The 17,275-nt window shown below is 37.6% G+C and overlaps 1 protein-coding gene across 1 annotated transcript in view; it reads right to left on the reverse strand.

Moving 5' to 3' along the window:
• Positions 1-16,975, reverse strand: part of LOC132266940 (probable cadmium/zinc-transporting ATPase HMA1, chloroplastic) — a 32,595-nt gene extending 15,620 nt beyond the window's left edge. The window contains exons 1-5 of the mRNA XM_059767958.1: positions 16,240-16,975; positions 15,121-15,271; positions 14,849-15,033; positions 14,397-14,543; positions 10,841-11,036 (exon numbers count right to left, since the gene is read on the reverse strand). Of these exons, the coding sequence (XP_059623941.1) occupies positions 10,841-11,036; positions 14,397-14,543; positions 14,849-15,033; positions 15,121-15,271; positions 16,240-16,758 (1,198 nt within the window). The 5' untranslated portion in view covers positions 16,759-16,975. The remainder of the gene's footprint in view (positions 1-10,840; positions 11,037-14,396; positions 14,544-14,848; positions 15,034-15,120; positions 15,272-16,239) is intronic.
• Between the last annotated feature and the right edge of the window lie 300 nt (positions 16,976-17,275).

Consider the following 17,275-nt stretch of genomic DNA (forward strand, 5'->3'; position numbering starts at 1 on the left):
GTTATCAGAATATGTGGTGTGCTTCTGTGGAGAGAGATTTTAAGCAGCTTCAAACAAAGGCAAAGAAGTAAGATAGAAGCCGATTCAACAAAGCCAACCTATTCCAGTGTTGACGGACTGACAAATCTATTAATACACCCAATTCCAAGGGGTGCGGATATTAAAATGATGAAATTGGATATGTCGACATGTAGATGTTTTTATTGATATCTCCAGCAATATAGTATCAACATTGTGAAAAGATTATGATATCTCTAAATCCCTATTAACATCGACATTGGTATTAAAAATCCACAAATCTCCTTACGTATTTTGAATCCTGGTATTACCATTGATATCAAAACTCTTTTCCTTTGTTAAAATGTCTTGAACTTAATACTTATAAAAAAAAATATTTAAAAAAAGTCTGAAACTTGAACATATCAATCCATATTTTTCTTGCATCCCTTTAGTCAACGGCCGTCCTTATACCTTCTTGGCATTTAGTGTGGGTTGAAGTTTGCACGTCAACAGTCCAAGGCTGGTAAATGAGAGATTGTCTCCCTATTGGCCATCCAGGAGGCTTGGTCATGAACAAAGTTGAATTCACTGTTTTTCTTTTTAAATTTTAATACTATTCTACATTGGTAAGCTACTTGCCTTTTCCTTAGGGGACATTTTCTCTTTTGACAAGTCTTAAAAGCCAATACTTGGTACAATTCCAAAAGCTTGGGTTGACAGATGTGAGAAACATGTTCAACTCTAACCGCAGTCTCTTAGTGTAAATAATACCAGAAGTTCTGTCCTACTAAATCAACCCCTTCCAGCACCCCATATGGACAACATGAATATTTTTTTCCTTAACACATTCTTGAGATGGTTGAAGCAGTAACGATTGAACGAAAGAAAAACCTGCTTTATTTTTTTGGGTTAATGGGCGGAATTGTAAATCAATGGGAAATCTTTTGGATTCCGTGGATTGCTTGAAATTATAGTGTTGTCACAGGCGCCTTTTATATTCTTTTGGGAGCACACCCTTTTTGAGCACTTTTTTTTAATGAACTGAACTTATTAAAAATAAATAAAAAATTGCGCGAAAGAAAAATAATTAAAATTGTTTGCAACAATAAGAATTGCACCGGTAAGGTAAAGTAACATGGCCCTTATTGAGGGTAATGCTAGAGGAAAGGGAATAGCCAAACTAATAGGGTTGAGATCATTAGGAAAGATATGATAGCATGTGGTATATCTGATGTTATAACCTTTAATAGAGTAGAATGGCAAAACAAAATTCATGTAGCCAACCCAAATAGTTGAGAAAAAGCTATTTTGAGTTGAATAAAAGTAAAAGTGTCTACTAAAGGCACCAGAATGGGGACATGCACAGTATAAAAGAAATCAATAGAATTAAACTCCCTTCAGAAAATTCAAATATTCCATAAATGCCAAAGTGCATAATGACATCGATGTATATCTTAGCATCTCAACCTCCTCAAAGGTACCCCTATTCCTTTCTCCATATATGCCTTATGAGACAAAAAGGAATAGAAACACAAGCTTGTTTAGACTTCTTCTATACACGTATCACTGGGACAACAACAACTACTCAAATCAATGACCATGCACTGTATAACCTAATGAACTCCAAAATAGACAAGATCATAATCTATAAACTTAAACTAGCGGAGGATACAACAAGAGGATGTTAACTCTCACCTCTATCCTTTTTGCACAAACAATATCAAGTAGGGCCGTTTTCCTTCCCCCTTCCCCAAATTGTATATAATTAGAATAACCTCTAAAGCTGCAGTCTAACAATAAAGGAGACTTTGGAAAGTACTTTGACACTATTCAGAATCGAGAGAGAGAGAGAGAGAGAGCAAAACACAAATACTGTATATTCAACACAATCACCTAATAAGCCTTTGTAGGCTTATATATAAAGGGTACAAGTCTTGCATAATAACACAAGGGTCCTATTAACTAAATGTAATTACATAATGACCCAACATATATATATATATAACTTCTAACACTCCCCCTCAAGCTGGAGAATATATATCAAATAATCCCAGCTTGAAACAGATAGTTCTTAACCGATTATGACCCAATGCTTTGGTAAACATATCAGCTAATTGATCTTCAGACTTCACAAATGGAGTAGAGATGCTCCCACATAATATTTTTTCTCGAATGAAGTGACAATCAACTTCAATATGTTTGGTTCTCTCATGTTACACAGGATTCGATGCAATGTGAACTGCTGCTTGATTATTGCAGAACAATGGAGTAAGAGCTTCAACTGTCAACCCAAGTTCTTTTAGAAAATGTTGTATCCATGTCAACTCACTAGTGGTATGAGCTATTGCCCTATACTGAGCTTCAGCACTAGATCGAGCTACCACCGTTTGCTTTTTACTTCGCCATGTAACTAGATTTCCTCCTACAAATGTGCAGTAGCCTGTAGTAGATCTCCTATCTGAAGGAGAACCGGCCCAGTCGGCATCTGTAAAACCTTCCACCCTGAGATGACCATTTGGTTTATATAGTAACCCAAAACCTGGAGCTTGCTTGAGATATCGGAGAATCCGAAGAACAGCAATCCAATGTGGCATTCTAGGAGCTCTCATAAACTGCCTTACAACACTAACAGCATATGAAATATCAGGTCGAGTGATAGCGAGATAAATTAATTTCTCAACAAGGCGACGAAATCTGCCCGTGTCATTAAATAGATCACCCACATCAGTTACAAATTTTGTATTTGAATCCATAAGAGTATCAATCGGACGACCACCTAACATACCTGTTTCTTCTAATAAGTCCAACACATACTTTCGTTGGGATAAACTTATACCCGTCTTGGATCTAGCAACTTCAATACCCAAGAAATACCTAAGTTTACCCAAGTCTTTAGTGTGGAATCGATATTGCAGAAACAACTTCAACTTAGTAATGCCTCCAGAATCATCACCTGTGATCACAATATCATCCACATACACCACAAGAATTATAAAGCCAACTTTAGTGCACTGGTGAAATACCGAATGGTCAGTCTGACACCTGTGAAGACCAAACTTTAATGCTGCCTCAGAGAATTTTCCAAACCAAGCCCGTGGAGATTGTTTCAATCCATACAAGGCCTTTTTAAGGCGACAAACTGTGTGAAGATACTCCCCCTGAGCAACAAACCCAGGTGGTTGCTCCATATAAACCTCTTTTGCTAAGTCACCATGCAAAAAGGCATTTTTAACGTCTAACTGAAACAGAGGCCAATGTCGATTAGCAGCAAGAGAAATCAAAACATGAATAGAAGAAATCTTAGCAACATGGGCAAACGTCTCATCATAGTCAATACCATAAGTCTGGGTATAACCTTTGGCAACAAGACGGACTTTTAAATGCTAAACGGACCCATCTGGAAGATACTTCACAGTATATACCCAGCGACAACCAACAGGTTTGGCACCTGGAGGGAATGGAATAAGAGTCCATGTGCCATTCTTATGCAAAGCATCCATTTCATCTTGCATGGCTTTCCTCCAGCCCGAATCAGACAAAGCATCCTGCACAATCTTAGGAACAAATGTAGTAGACAACTTAGAGGAAAAACATGAGAATGATGGCGACAAGGAATTATAAGAGACATAATGAGCAATGGGATGTTTAGTAACACACGAGCGAGGAGCTTTACGAAGTGCAATCGGCAAGGAATCAGACACATTGGAAGGTGTCGGATCCAAAGACTCTGAAGATGATGGAGGAGGCACGACAGCAGATGGCTTTGGTCTTCTTTTGTACACCTGTAACAGGGCAGGTGAAGGAGAGCTAGGTTGAAGAGAAAGTGAGGGAAGAGGAACCGCAGGAAGAGGCGACTCAGGAGTGATATCAAGAAGTGAATCATTATCTGAAAAATATGGGATGGACTCACAAAAGGTTACATCCGCGCTAATAAAGTACCGTTGAGAAACAGGACTATAGCAGCGATAACCTTTATGAGAACGAGAGTAGCCAAGAAAGACACATTTTGTGGCACGAGGGTCTAGTTTATCAAAACCAGGACCAAGATTGTGGACATAACATACACATCCAAAAACTCTAGGAGGAAGAGAAAACAAGGGGGAATCAGGAAATAAGATAGAATATGGACATTTGCCATCTAATACAGATGATGGCATACGGTTAATAAGATGACAGGCAGTAAGAACAACATCACCCCAAAACCGTTTAGGCATACGCATATGAAACAAAAGAGCACGGGTTACTTCTAAGAGGTGTCGATTCTTACGTTCTACAACTCCATTTTGTTGAGGAGTATAAACACATGAATTTTGGTGAATAATTCCTTTATCACTAAGATATGTATCAAAGGGGTTTGAGGAATATTCCTTAGCATTATCAGAACGAGGAATACGAATTGGGCATCCAAACTGAGTTTTGACTTCTTTGCGAAATTTTTGAAAAATTAAAAATAACTCAGAACGATCTTTCAATAGAAACAACCAAGTCAGGCGAGAATAATCATCCACAAAAGTCACAAAATAATGAATTTATTAATTGAAGAATGCTTTATTGGACCCCATACATCTGAATGGACAGGACTAGAGACACGATTATTAACCCTAGACTTGAAAGACACGCGATGGTGCTTACTAAGTTGACAAACTTCACATGACAAGAATTTCAAATGACTAAGACTAGGAACTTGACGCTTCAAAACTTGAAGTGACGGGTGACCAAGACGACAATGCCACTGGAATGGAGACAGAGAAGACTGAAGAGCCATAGGATAAGGTTCCAAATCAAAATAATATAAGCCACCAGCTTCATGCCCCGTACCAATCTTCTTCTTCGTCTTGAGATCCTGAAACACGCAAGAAGTAGGATCAAATGTAACAGAGCACTGGAGAGATTTAGTAAGCTTACTGATAGACATTAAATTAAAGGGAAACTGCGGAACATATAAAACAGATGAGAGAGACAAGGAATCACTAAGCTGAGTAGTCCCCAAACGTGAAACCTGAGTGGATGAACCATTAGCAAGAGTAACACGTTGAGAAGAAGGTACATAATTAAAATCAGATAGACGAGAAGAACATCCAGTCATATGATCGGATGCTCCAGTGTCTCTGATCCAAGGACTGCGAGTGGAAGACAATAGACACGTGTGCGCATTACCTGACTGGGCAAAGGTAGCTGTGGAAGATGAATTAGATGCTTGCTTATAAGACAAAAACTGATTATACTCATCCCGTGGAACCGGGACTGTTGCTGATTCAGATACGTTGTGAGATGGAGAAGCAACATCATTTGGAGAGGAGGAAACTTGATTGGCATAACTAGATGGTTTGCCATGAAGGTCCCAACAATAGTTCACAGTATGATTAGAAAGGCCACAGTGAGTACATTTTCGTGGTTTCCTGCCACAGCCACGTCCTCCCCGTGAATCACGACCACCACGGGTGGAGCGTCCCCCACGACCTCCACGGTAAGCATTATGTTCACCCTTTGAAACTACCAAAGCTGAACTCTCACCACTCTGCCCAGAATTCAAATTTGAGGTGTCACTGGCAAGTGTAGCGCGTTGAAGTCGGGAGAACACCTCAGCAAGAGAGGGAAGGGTGGGACTGCCCATAATCTGTGCACGAAAAGGCTCATATGTTGATGACAGACCGGTGAGAAAATGGACAACATTAAAGTCCTCACGTTGTTGTTGCATACTGCGAACATCAACAGTAATGGGCTGATACATATTCAGCTCCTCACAGACTCCCATAACTGTGGAATAATACGCCTCTATACTATGATTACCTTGTCCTGTCCCAAAATACAATTGCTGCAATCTGTTCCATATCTCCTTGGCAGTATCCAAGTAAAGTAAAGTTGAACTGATTTGGGGTTCAATACTATTTAACAGCAGAGAGATGATCTGAGCATCTTCCTTTTCCCATGTATCAAAAGAAGTATCAGTTTCCTTGGGTTTATCTTTAGTCAGATGATTGCCCAGACCTCTGCCTTTAAGAAAAATTGCAACAGATTTAGCCCACAGTATGTAGTTCTTCCCATTGAGTTTAACTGAAGTCATGGGAGAATGAAGACTTAATGTGGGAAAAAGCAAATCTGAACTGGATGTCATATTTAATCCAGGAAAACAGAGAAGAAGAGGGGAAAAAGAAAAAAAAAAATGCAGAATTTGTATTCTGGCCGAACCTGGGAACGAGTCGGATCCGGGTAAACGGGTCGGATCCTGGGCAAACGGTTGGGTAAACGGGCTGGATCTGGGCAAACGGGTCGGGTCCGGGTAAACGGGCCGGATCTGGGCTATCCCTGGTTTAGTAAACTGAAATTGGAATAGTTATCCCAAGTTTAGTAAACCTGGGTTGGAATAGCATAACCGTGTAGCCAAACACTAGTCTTCTTCTTCACACCTTCACAGACACCGGTGTACAACACGGCGGAAGCGACGGCCACCCAATCACAAGCAGCGGTTGCAACTTCCGGCCAAAAAAAAAAAAAAACCAACCTCACCTCTGCAAATCGAGACGGCAGATGTCGGCGAGCTCGCTAACAACCAAAGAGGAGCTGCAGGCGACAACGAAGAAAGCAGAGACGATGACAAACAAGCTTCAGATCTGATGACGACAAACGAGGCTGCAGATCCGACTACGGTGAATAAGGAATTGCCGACGACGACGAAGGAGAAGCTGTCGGCAGAGACACCAAAACCACAATCGTGATTCCGATTGCGATTCAGATCGTATACAAGAACTTAGATCTTATACAAAACAACCCACCTACTGACTCTCACACCCATGATCATTTTGCTCTGATACCATGTTCAGAATCGAGAGAGAGAGAGAGAGCAAAACACAAATACTGTATATTCAACACAATCACCTAATAAGCCTGCGTAGGCTTATATATAAAGGGTACAAGTTTTGCATAACAACACAAGGGTCCTATTAACTAAATGTAATTACATAATGACCCAACATATATATATAAAACTTCTAACAGACACGACAAATGCATTTCAAAGGAAAATTCACACCGTCCTTTCCACTCACTAGTGTGTAAATTCTATACCAAAATTTCCACAGATCTGCATCAACCAACGGATTTATCATGCCGATAGAGCATTTCAAAACTTGTTTCACAGACTCCAGCTCCTCCCCCCTCCCTTCTCTCTATCTCTCTCAAATTTCATCATATACTACAGCAATAAAAGCATTCCTGTTAACCACAATGCTAATTTGGGAATTAAGTTCTCAAGGGAACATCCCAACACCATACAATCATGCGAGAATCACATTGGCTTGTTTTTAGTATTCCAAAGGGATTTGAAGCAAGTTAGAGGATTCCATAAAAGAAGCGAATAGTTTGCCCCCAAATGGCATGAACCCAAGACCTTTTAAATGTCAAACGGTATACTAACCATCACAACACCTCAAAAACTATGTTAGGAGATGGGTCTATGTAATATAGATATAACAAGTTAAGATATGGACATTTTTAAATTCCACCAAAATGATCATTGTTAACTACCATCTACTCCAAAAGCTTAAGCTGTTAGAGAAGGTATAACTTTAATATTTAAATCCTTCAACACACACTCTCACATGTGGCCTTCTTTTTGGTCCAACACGTGTTTTTCAATTTTAATTTTCAGGGCCATGGTGAGATTTGAACTCGAGACCTTTGTCTCTGATACCATGTTAAGTACCATCTACTCCAAAAGTTTAAGCTGTTAGAGGGTGTAACTTTAATATTTAAATCCCTCAACAAGCATCAATAAAGCAAAACTCTTATCCTTCTCTATACAACATGTCAGATTGCCACACCCCTTTTACAAAGATTTTATCAAAAATGGAAGGAAAAATACTCTCTCAAATATAGAAAAGAAATTAAATCAAAATCTAAATCAAATCACAACATATTCTATAGCATATTATATGCCATGATTCGTGACTATCAAATCTCTCCTAATATGGTAAGTCATTCCATAAATCGTGACTATCATATCTGCTAACACTCCCCCTCAAGTTGGTGCATGATTATTTGAAACGCCCAACTTGAACAATGCATCCTCAAACACAATCTTGCCAACGCCCTTTGTAAGAATGTTTGCAAGCTGAGGAGTGCAAAATCAAAAATGTCTCCTCAGACCATAAACAACCAACAATGTCTCCCCAAACTGTAATCAATCAACAATATCTCCTCAGACCATTTCTCTTCATACACATTTAAAATATGCAGATAGAAGAATCAACAATGTCTCCTCAGACCATTCCCCTTCATACATATATTAAAAATGTAGATGAAAGAATCAACGTCTCCTCAGACCATAAAAAAGAAACCATGTCCCCTCGGACCATTTCCGAATGGTTGGTGCCGAACTCGTAATGCTTTCATTGAGGTCAGACTACCTTGCCTACTCGACACCTCTCCTTAGACTATTCTCGAATGGGTGGTGCCGAACTTGCAATGCCCTCATTGCAGTCAAATCGCCCTGGCTCTAATAGCAAGAAGAAAAGAAATTAAATCAAATCACAGCATATTCTATGGCATATTATATGCATATTATATGCCATGATTCGTGACTATCAAATCTCTCCTAATATGGTAAGTCATTCCATAAATCGTGACTATCATATTTGCTAACACAAATATTGAGGTAGTGAAAAATATTTAGATCTCCCAACGTATCAAAATATTGTATCATAAAAAGAAATTTTGAGTATTGGCTTTTTTTTTTTGAAAAGTAAAATTTCATAAAAGGCGCTAAAGAGGGGAGCTCTCCCAAAAGAATACACAAGACGCCAAAGGCGACAACTATAGCTTCAAGCTATCCACAAAATCCAAAAGATGCCCCAAAGATTTACAATTACGCCCATTGGCTTCTAAATTACAGTAATACAGTGCAACACTAAAGGTTAATTGTCGAAGCATCAACCTTAAACATTAGATACAAAACAAAGTTCTGAAACCATTTTTGTTTTGATATCTTTACTTGTTTAAATGCATCTTTTCTGTCTATATTTAAAATCTTTCTCATTTGGTAACTTCCTTTTATTAAGATATAATAATATGAAAAATGTAACTTACATGGAATGCAGTATCTATAAATGATCTTAAAAATTTAGATTTTAAGAGAGGATATGGTATATGTTAAAGTTGAAGAGAGAAATAAAAAATGAAGAACATGAGAATATACGTGGTTCAGCCACTAGGGCTTTACATCCACGGCACACAAAACTCAAAGGGCTACATATCTTTATTATACTCTCTCTTACGATTGTTTACAATGAGCACCTCTATTTATAGGTGAAAGAACAAAGTGATAAATATGAAAAAAACATTAATGGAGGATTCATAAAATCAATCCCATAAAACACTCCAATCATTTATTACAATAGACTAAAATCACTCCCACAATATTCTCAGAGCAATATTCTGTGGAGTAATTTAAGGTTCCTATAATAATATTCTCCAACAGTATATAATAGAAAATAATGAAAAAATAGAAGGCCGACCCCAACCATATGGGATAAATGCAAGGATGATGATGATGATGATAAAATATGAAAATGTAACTATCTTTTATTCAATATATTGAAGAAAGGGAATTTTTATTCCGCATTACAATATCCCAAGCTTCTTTTTTTAATAAGAAACTGAAATTTCGTTGTAAAGAAGAAAAAATTCGCCAAAGGCAGAGCCTAAAACTAATAGTACAAAAAAATAAAAAATCTGCCAACATCGAACAAAAGATGCATCAAAGAGGCCAATAATGCCGCTTAAATGATTATATCTCTATTATCTAAACCATCAGCCTCATTATTTGTTATGCAAGATGGTTGATAAATCCACAATCATTCTCAACCAATGAGATACTGCGAGGAAACCAATGATCTGGAAGCAACCCAGCCAACAACCACACTAGGATCCTCCTCGATTACCTAGAATAATGTCACAAACTTTTCCAGTGATTTGGATCCTAATTTAAAGAAAACAGACAGAAGAAAGAAAGAAAACGTTGATTTCTTTCCATAGTTTCGTACGGTCCTTCCTTATACCTCTCTACCAGCTCTCTTGAAGTTTCTGGATTTGTTTTTAGATAAGGGTACTGTGGTAGTGATGTGTCATACACGCTCACTAGAGAAATTTCTGCCATTTTGGCATTACATACTTGTTTTATGATTTATTTATTATTATTTTTGTATATTGCATGTCTTGCTCATGTCATGTTTTTGCCCACCAAGTTACATTCTGTATTCATCAACACAAATTTCATTATACCATAGGTTCATAACAAATTTATTCTCAAGTATACCCAAGATCCTAAACACTATTAAATAGCCCTAAAATGCATTCATGGGCTTTGGAAAAGGAACATGTCTATCAGGGGAAAAGTCCAAACCTAGCCTTAGGTTTCTGAAAAAAGTAACTGCACTAGGGTCTAGCCTATAACTTTTTCAGCATGAGCTGCTTTCCTAAAGTTGTTAAGTCAGCATAATTGAAATAACTCTTGTGAAGTTTCCATCACTTCTGGCAGTTGAAGCTTCTGAGTATCACAATCACAACTTCTTTCTTTTAAAATTTTACACATTTCACAAGAAGTTTGTCCCCTTTCGATATTTAAACCTACAAAATACTGGGGGGTTATTGAACAGTGCAGGTTGACTTAATCTAAACTGTGATGAATACTTATATGATAATTACATCTGATAGTATAAAGACCCTCTTTAAGAGTAGAAACCAATTCAAAGCGTTATAGCATCATATAAAAAGCAAGTTCAACAACTAAACAATAGAAAAGATTTTTCAAAAACACATAAAATAGAAATATCCTCCCAATTACCTGATGTGCCAATGAAAGGCCACTTGAAAAGAAACGGTCCAATGAAGGCAACGGCAACTGATAGAACTACAACCACTTGGCTGTAATGTTCGCCGAACTTATCCAACCACCTTTGAAGCTTTGGCTTACATAGTTGAGCTTCCTCAGTTAGTTGCACAATTCTGCTCAGCATGGATTCATTCCATGTCTTTTTCGCCTGAATTGAAAGTTAATGATGAATTGGACAAGAAACAACAATGAGAACAAAGACACAAAATATATTATATGTTGAGTTACGCATGGAAAGAATGTCAAAAGATGTATTCTCATCATCATCTAAAATCAATTGTAGAACATTTAAAATAGAAAATTGCAAGAGAACAAATCAAGGGAGACAGCCAAATTTCAGATGCAAAAACCACTCCATTCTGGGAAACCTGGGAACTAAGCTATGGCTAAAATTTCTGTCCCCAACAAGGAATCCATTGGATCTGTGTCCACAGTGAATATATATCATGGCTATGATTGCAGCTTGGGTGTCTGATTCTAAACAAACCCTTTTGAATCATCCATCATTTCAAGAGAGGTATGCAGCCTAGGAAGATACCCTCCAGCTCAACCTGAAGAATAGAACAAAAACCAGATCACAAGCAAAGCTCTGCAAGCCATGTCTTGGTCTGCCAATATCAATCCGCACACTCTGGCTAGTCCTGGATTACCAAGAGAAGATCTGTAGCCCATACTAATTTTATCGATATTTAGATTAAATTATAAGACTAAATGTTTTATAAATTTGGCCATGATAATTTTGGTCGTGAGCATGATTATCTAGAAATAAAGTCTTAATCATGTTCGAAATTAGTAAAAATCGTTAGACACAGGTGGATTGGTTCAGCATTTTGTATGGATCCAACTGGTATAAATGCCGGACCGATCAAACTAAAACCTTTTGAGTAGTTGCAGAAGATGATCAATTGAGAGAAACCGACGGATTGAGCTGTTGTGGAAGCTGGATCGATCGTGCTAATACTAGATTAATCGCGCAGTAGTGGAGTGACAAAACAGAGTTCGGAGATTATCCTCTTGTACTTATTTAAATCAAAATCCCATTCACTCAACACCATATAGATGAGTTTTAAAAAAAAATAGTTCTGCAATTAGATTTAAGAGTCAAAAAGCAACGCAGAGATCTTTTGAGCAACTATATTTCATCTAACATGTTTGTTTTGAATTATAGAAATTTCTTTTTTTTTTCGGTATTTAAAATAAATGTAATAACAATTTGAAGTTGTACAGTTTTAGCAAGTTGGTAGACAAGTCTAAAAAGAGTGTTGGGCAATAAGGAAACAACATTTACATAAAGTGAGTGGCAGAAATGCGAATGTTAAGATGGATTTGCTGTAAGACCAGAAAGGATATAATTAGAAACGATCACATTCGGGAGATGGTAGGAGTAGCACAAATTGGAGATAAAATGGGAGAAAATCAGTCAAGATGGTTTGGACATGTGTAAAGAAGACCTTTAAATGCAAAAGTTAGGAAGAGTGACATAGTCCACAGTGAGGGTCAAACTAGGGGAAGAGGAAGACCAAAGTTAACATGGGTAGAGTTAGTATAGAAGGATATGATAGCATGTGGTTTGACTGAGACTACGGCCTTGGATAGAGCAGAATGAAAACATAAGATTTATGTTGCCGAACCCCAGTAATTCCAAGGCTTGTTTGTTGTTGTTGGTAGACAAGTCTACCTGACACAAATTTATTTCATGTAAAACAGAGTTCTAGTATGTAAGTTATAAATTTTCTAGAGTTATTTGAGCTGCCAAATTTGAAATTTAAGAATTATATACATACTCGACTAGTATAATTGTAGGGTTTAATAAACGTTGACTTACTATTTTTTTCTCATGTCATTGGATTTTCGGGATGCGGTATTTGACAAGATTCATTTGTGAACTTAGCTCATCTCAATCGGGAGAGGTCCAGGCAATGAATCTCTGAGAGATATGGAGGACTGTTTTGAATCCTGAGAAGTCTTACTATTATCAGATTAAGATAAAATGGAAGAGACTGGATCTGGAAAGGAAGAGAGGGGTTTGGCTCAAAGATAACCTTGAACGACTTAAGAAACACAATATAACAAGCTATTAGAACTTATTAGTCCTGTTCATTTAGAAAATGAAGCTCACAAAAGCGGCTCTCTCATTTACCTTACCTGGCCCAAAACTAATTGACAAACCAGCTACCAATGTATAGAAGCATAAAACCTCAACCAAGAGGTACACCAATAAACATCTATAATAAATTATGTCTAATGGCTGATAAGAAACCAAAGGAAAATATAAGAAAGGAATAAGCATAAGATATTGGTTTCACTTGAACTAGTCAAAATCCTCTTGCATGGCAAACTCCTGCAAATAAAAAAAAAAAAACCTCAAGGAAATATTTGGTTCAAAAAATGAGGGAGGAACTAAGGGTAATTGGGGAGAGACTTATTGAGTACCAATCTCATGTGGGGTGCAACACTTGGTAAACCTTTATAATTCCATCACAAATTGGAACTTCAGATTTAGTTGGAGGGAAAAAAAGAAAAGAGAATCACAACTTAGTGGATATTCTATTAGCAAGGCTTTAGAGAAACCTGAAAAAGGAAAAACAAAATAAGAAACACCACCACAGCCAGCCACATGACTATTACTCACAACCATAATCACTACCTTTGGCACTTTCATTCTTCACCATTATTGCCATATGTTACAAGCACCAGCACTGCCTGAAAAAAGAAAAAGAAAAAGAATGACCAATGCTCACCAGCAACCATTTTCAACACCACCACCACAAACACAAATAGTTACTTGTAAAATTCATCATTGCCACTGCCATTGTAGTCACCATCTCTGTTAGCAACACCACTGTTTTGATCTTAAAACCACTTCCCACATGTCATATTGTTACTGTCAACATACCTCCAAGCCTTTAATACCCAATCTGCTCCTTTTCAACCACAGGACCCGAGATTGCAACCACCACAAAAGCCAATTCTAGCATTCTACCTTTAGCAATTCACAACCCATCTCCAAACTTTGTAACTACTGCCTGTTCACAAACACTAAGTTAAGAAAGAAACACACAGCCACCTCCTTTGACATCAATGCCACTGCCAAAACTACCACACCACCACATCAAACAATATGTTACCACAACTACCACAGCAATTGTACCATTGTTTTTAAGACTGTCAATGCAACATCTCTGGCACATCTCCACCACCAACATATCACCAACTGTGACAATCCACCGCCACCACCCATAATATTGCTGGCAGACTGATGCCTTCCACCACCGCCAACTTACTGCCGCTTCTATCATTTTCAATTCCACAAATTTCCCAAGAACTTTACACACACACACACACACACACCAAAAAAAAAAAAAATGGGAAGCACATCAATACTGTTCTATACATCTAATACGCTGTGAACAACATCATACTTCAACAACTTTTGTTATTTTTAGAATATATATATATATGAGATATTTGAAAATTTAAAAGAAATCTGAAAAAAGCTAGCACATACCTTCACTATCATCATCCCATCCAAGTTCCTTGCACCGCCAGGAATACAATCCCCAACTCCCCTCTCTAATGGTTTAACCTCCCCAGTCAAATGCTCAATGGTAATTGTTGATCTGCCTCGGGAAACTTCACAATCTACAGGCACTGACTGATAAAAAAATACCAGCTACCATTTAAGAAATTTTAAACAGCAATCTAAGAGAAATTTCAAACAAAATATTGCAGATTGCCATCTAATAGCCTCAAAATGGGAAGTCAAACTAGTAAAGACCAAACTCATATAAATTTTAGTTAGAAATAAGGTAAGCAATGGTAACAATACTAAAAAACAAATCATCAATAAATAAGAGCAAAATTAATGCAGACAAAATGTAATAAGTTCTGCAATTGTTGTTGTAGTTACAGTAAGAAAGATAAATATTAAATTAAAAGAGAGAAATATACGACACAGACCTCACCAGCTTTGACCAATAAATATGAGCCCACTTCTAAGCCATTCACAGGAACCTCTTCATATTCCAAATCAGAAAAATCAGGCAACTTTTCATTGTTCACTTCCAGTAAAAGAGCGAATTCTGGATAATTTTCTTTTAACTCCTTAACATCAACATTCGAGCGGCTGGTGAAGTACTCTTCGGCTGGAGTCATGAGATATATAAGAAAGTAAACCTCACATATACCTTGAAAAGGAAACCTTGTCAGGTGAGCCATGTTACAGTACTTACCAATATGAGCCAAATTAAACATTGCAAGAAGCAATCCTCCCTCCAATGAGTTCCCCATCAGTGCTGACGCGAAGGCTGCAAGAGCCATCAGCACATGAATATTGATTCTTCCACCAGTAATATCCATAAGTGCATCAAATGATGCTGAGACCTGAAATGAAAATGACATAAGGTTTAGAAAGATTTCTAGAGCAACAAGATACTTTTATCACAATGAAAAAAGGTTGACATTGTTTTCTAAAAATGTTCAAGAGATAAGATATAGGAGACACCCCAATCTCTGAAACATGTAATCTGGTGAATGCGTAAACGATATATGATCAAAACAGAACATCCTCAAATGCAAAGCATAGCAAAGGACATAAAAACAACCCAACATAAACATGAATAAAGACCCGATAGCAGTCAAAGAAATCAAATCAGTTAACCAACATCCTTTATCCCAATTTATCTAAAACAAAAAGAACTCCTTCACAGTTGACCATGGATAATAACTCATGTAGATAAAAATCAAGAATGGTATCTGACAAGATAATATGTACAGTAGTGGCACAAAAGCTTGTTGAGGTAGATTCTCCATCTAAATATTGTCCAGTACATGACAATTAAACTCGACTGAAGGAAGCCTTTGTCACAACTGTTTGGTTCAACCACACACATTAACACATATAATTCCACCATTCTGCTACATGTAGGGTCATAATTTCTTAAACCTCATCAATCCTCATTAGTGTATTGGCTCCATTTCACATGGCCAAAGGCCCAAAACATTCTAAAAGCTGTCTCTAATCAATTATCACTAAAGTCACCTCACAATGAGAAGTTAGCACAATTAAAAATGTTTGAAATATCACAGTTAGTACAAAACATATCCCTGTACACATATGTTATCCCCAGTCTCTGGTCCACAATGATTATATTTGCTGTATCCATCAACAATATTACCATGAGTTTCATGTAGTTCTATCGAAGTTGCAGAATACATACAAAATTATTAGCAAGCAAGACTTGCCAATGTGTGTGTATATTAGCAAGCAAGGTTTGAAATATCCTAATTAATGTATCATTGGCAGTTAAGATGATGCTAAGAAGAAGAAGTAGGAGAACAATCATACATACCCCAACCAGAGGGAAAGCAATGAGAGTGAAAACATGCTGTAGAGACTTTGCCGCCGTCTTCGGAACCACGTAAGGGCAACCGGCGGCAGCAATAAACAACGCCGCCGAACAGCAGCACAGCTCCAAGTGTTCCCGCAAGAAATCCGCCAAATTAGTCCATCTGATCGCTCTGGCAAATCGAAGAAAAGCTTCCTGTGATCTAGTCAGCTGAGTCTCACCGCCATGATTGTGATGGTGATGGTGATGATTGTGGTTGTGATCATGGTGTTGGTCGTGGTCGTGGTCGTGGTGGTGATCATGATGTTGGTGGTCGTGGTGGTGGTGGTCGGCGGCCTCGGCACTGCAACCGACGTGCCGGAGACTAACAAAACTGGGTTTGCGGAGAATTGAAGAAATTAGGGTTTTGTTGTGAATGGGTTGGAATTTGAGTGAGCTGAATCTTCGAATTCTATTTCTGTGACTACAGTGACACAGAGAAGGAAAATTGCTAACAGAGATTTGAAGACGAAGAGTGTCCATTTTCTGGTTTTTCGAAATCGAACTGGATTTTACTGGTTTAGGGCTTTAATGGTGGATGCAAGAGACGATAAAGAGAGTCCGTCGGAGCTAATTTTCTCACTCTATATGGACTCCTAACCGGTAGGAAATTCCATACCCACACCACACTATGTCCTCATTCAGACTATTCTAATCAGTACCAGACTTTTGTACCATCCACACCACACCATGTGCTCATTCACCAATATATATATATATATATATATATATATATATATATATATATAATTTATGTAATTGGGCATGCGGCATGCCATGGCTTGTGCTATTTATTTTATTCTGTTTTTCTTTGTACTATTTTATTTAGGCTCTATTTGGCTAAATGAAAAAATTATCCTAAGAAAATAAAATAAGAAAGACATTATTAAAAAGGACAAATTACAGAAAGTACCGTGGAGGTTTTCATTTGCTGCATTAATATAGAAGTAGGCTAGATATATTGAGAAGCCTATTAATACAATAGGAGTAATAAAGTATT

The sequence above is a fragment of the Cornus florida genome, unplaced genomic scaffold (genome assembly GCF_030987335.1).
Source record: "Cornus florida cultivar Cherokee Brave unplaced genomic scaffold, ASM3098733v1 CherokeeBrave_3.0.0_Hap2_Chr07, whole genome shotgun sequence".
Taxonomy (NCBI): domain Eukaryota; kingdom Viridiplantae; phylum Streptophyta; class Magnoliopsida; order Cornales; family Cornaceae; genus Cornus; species Cornus florida.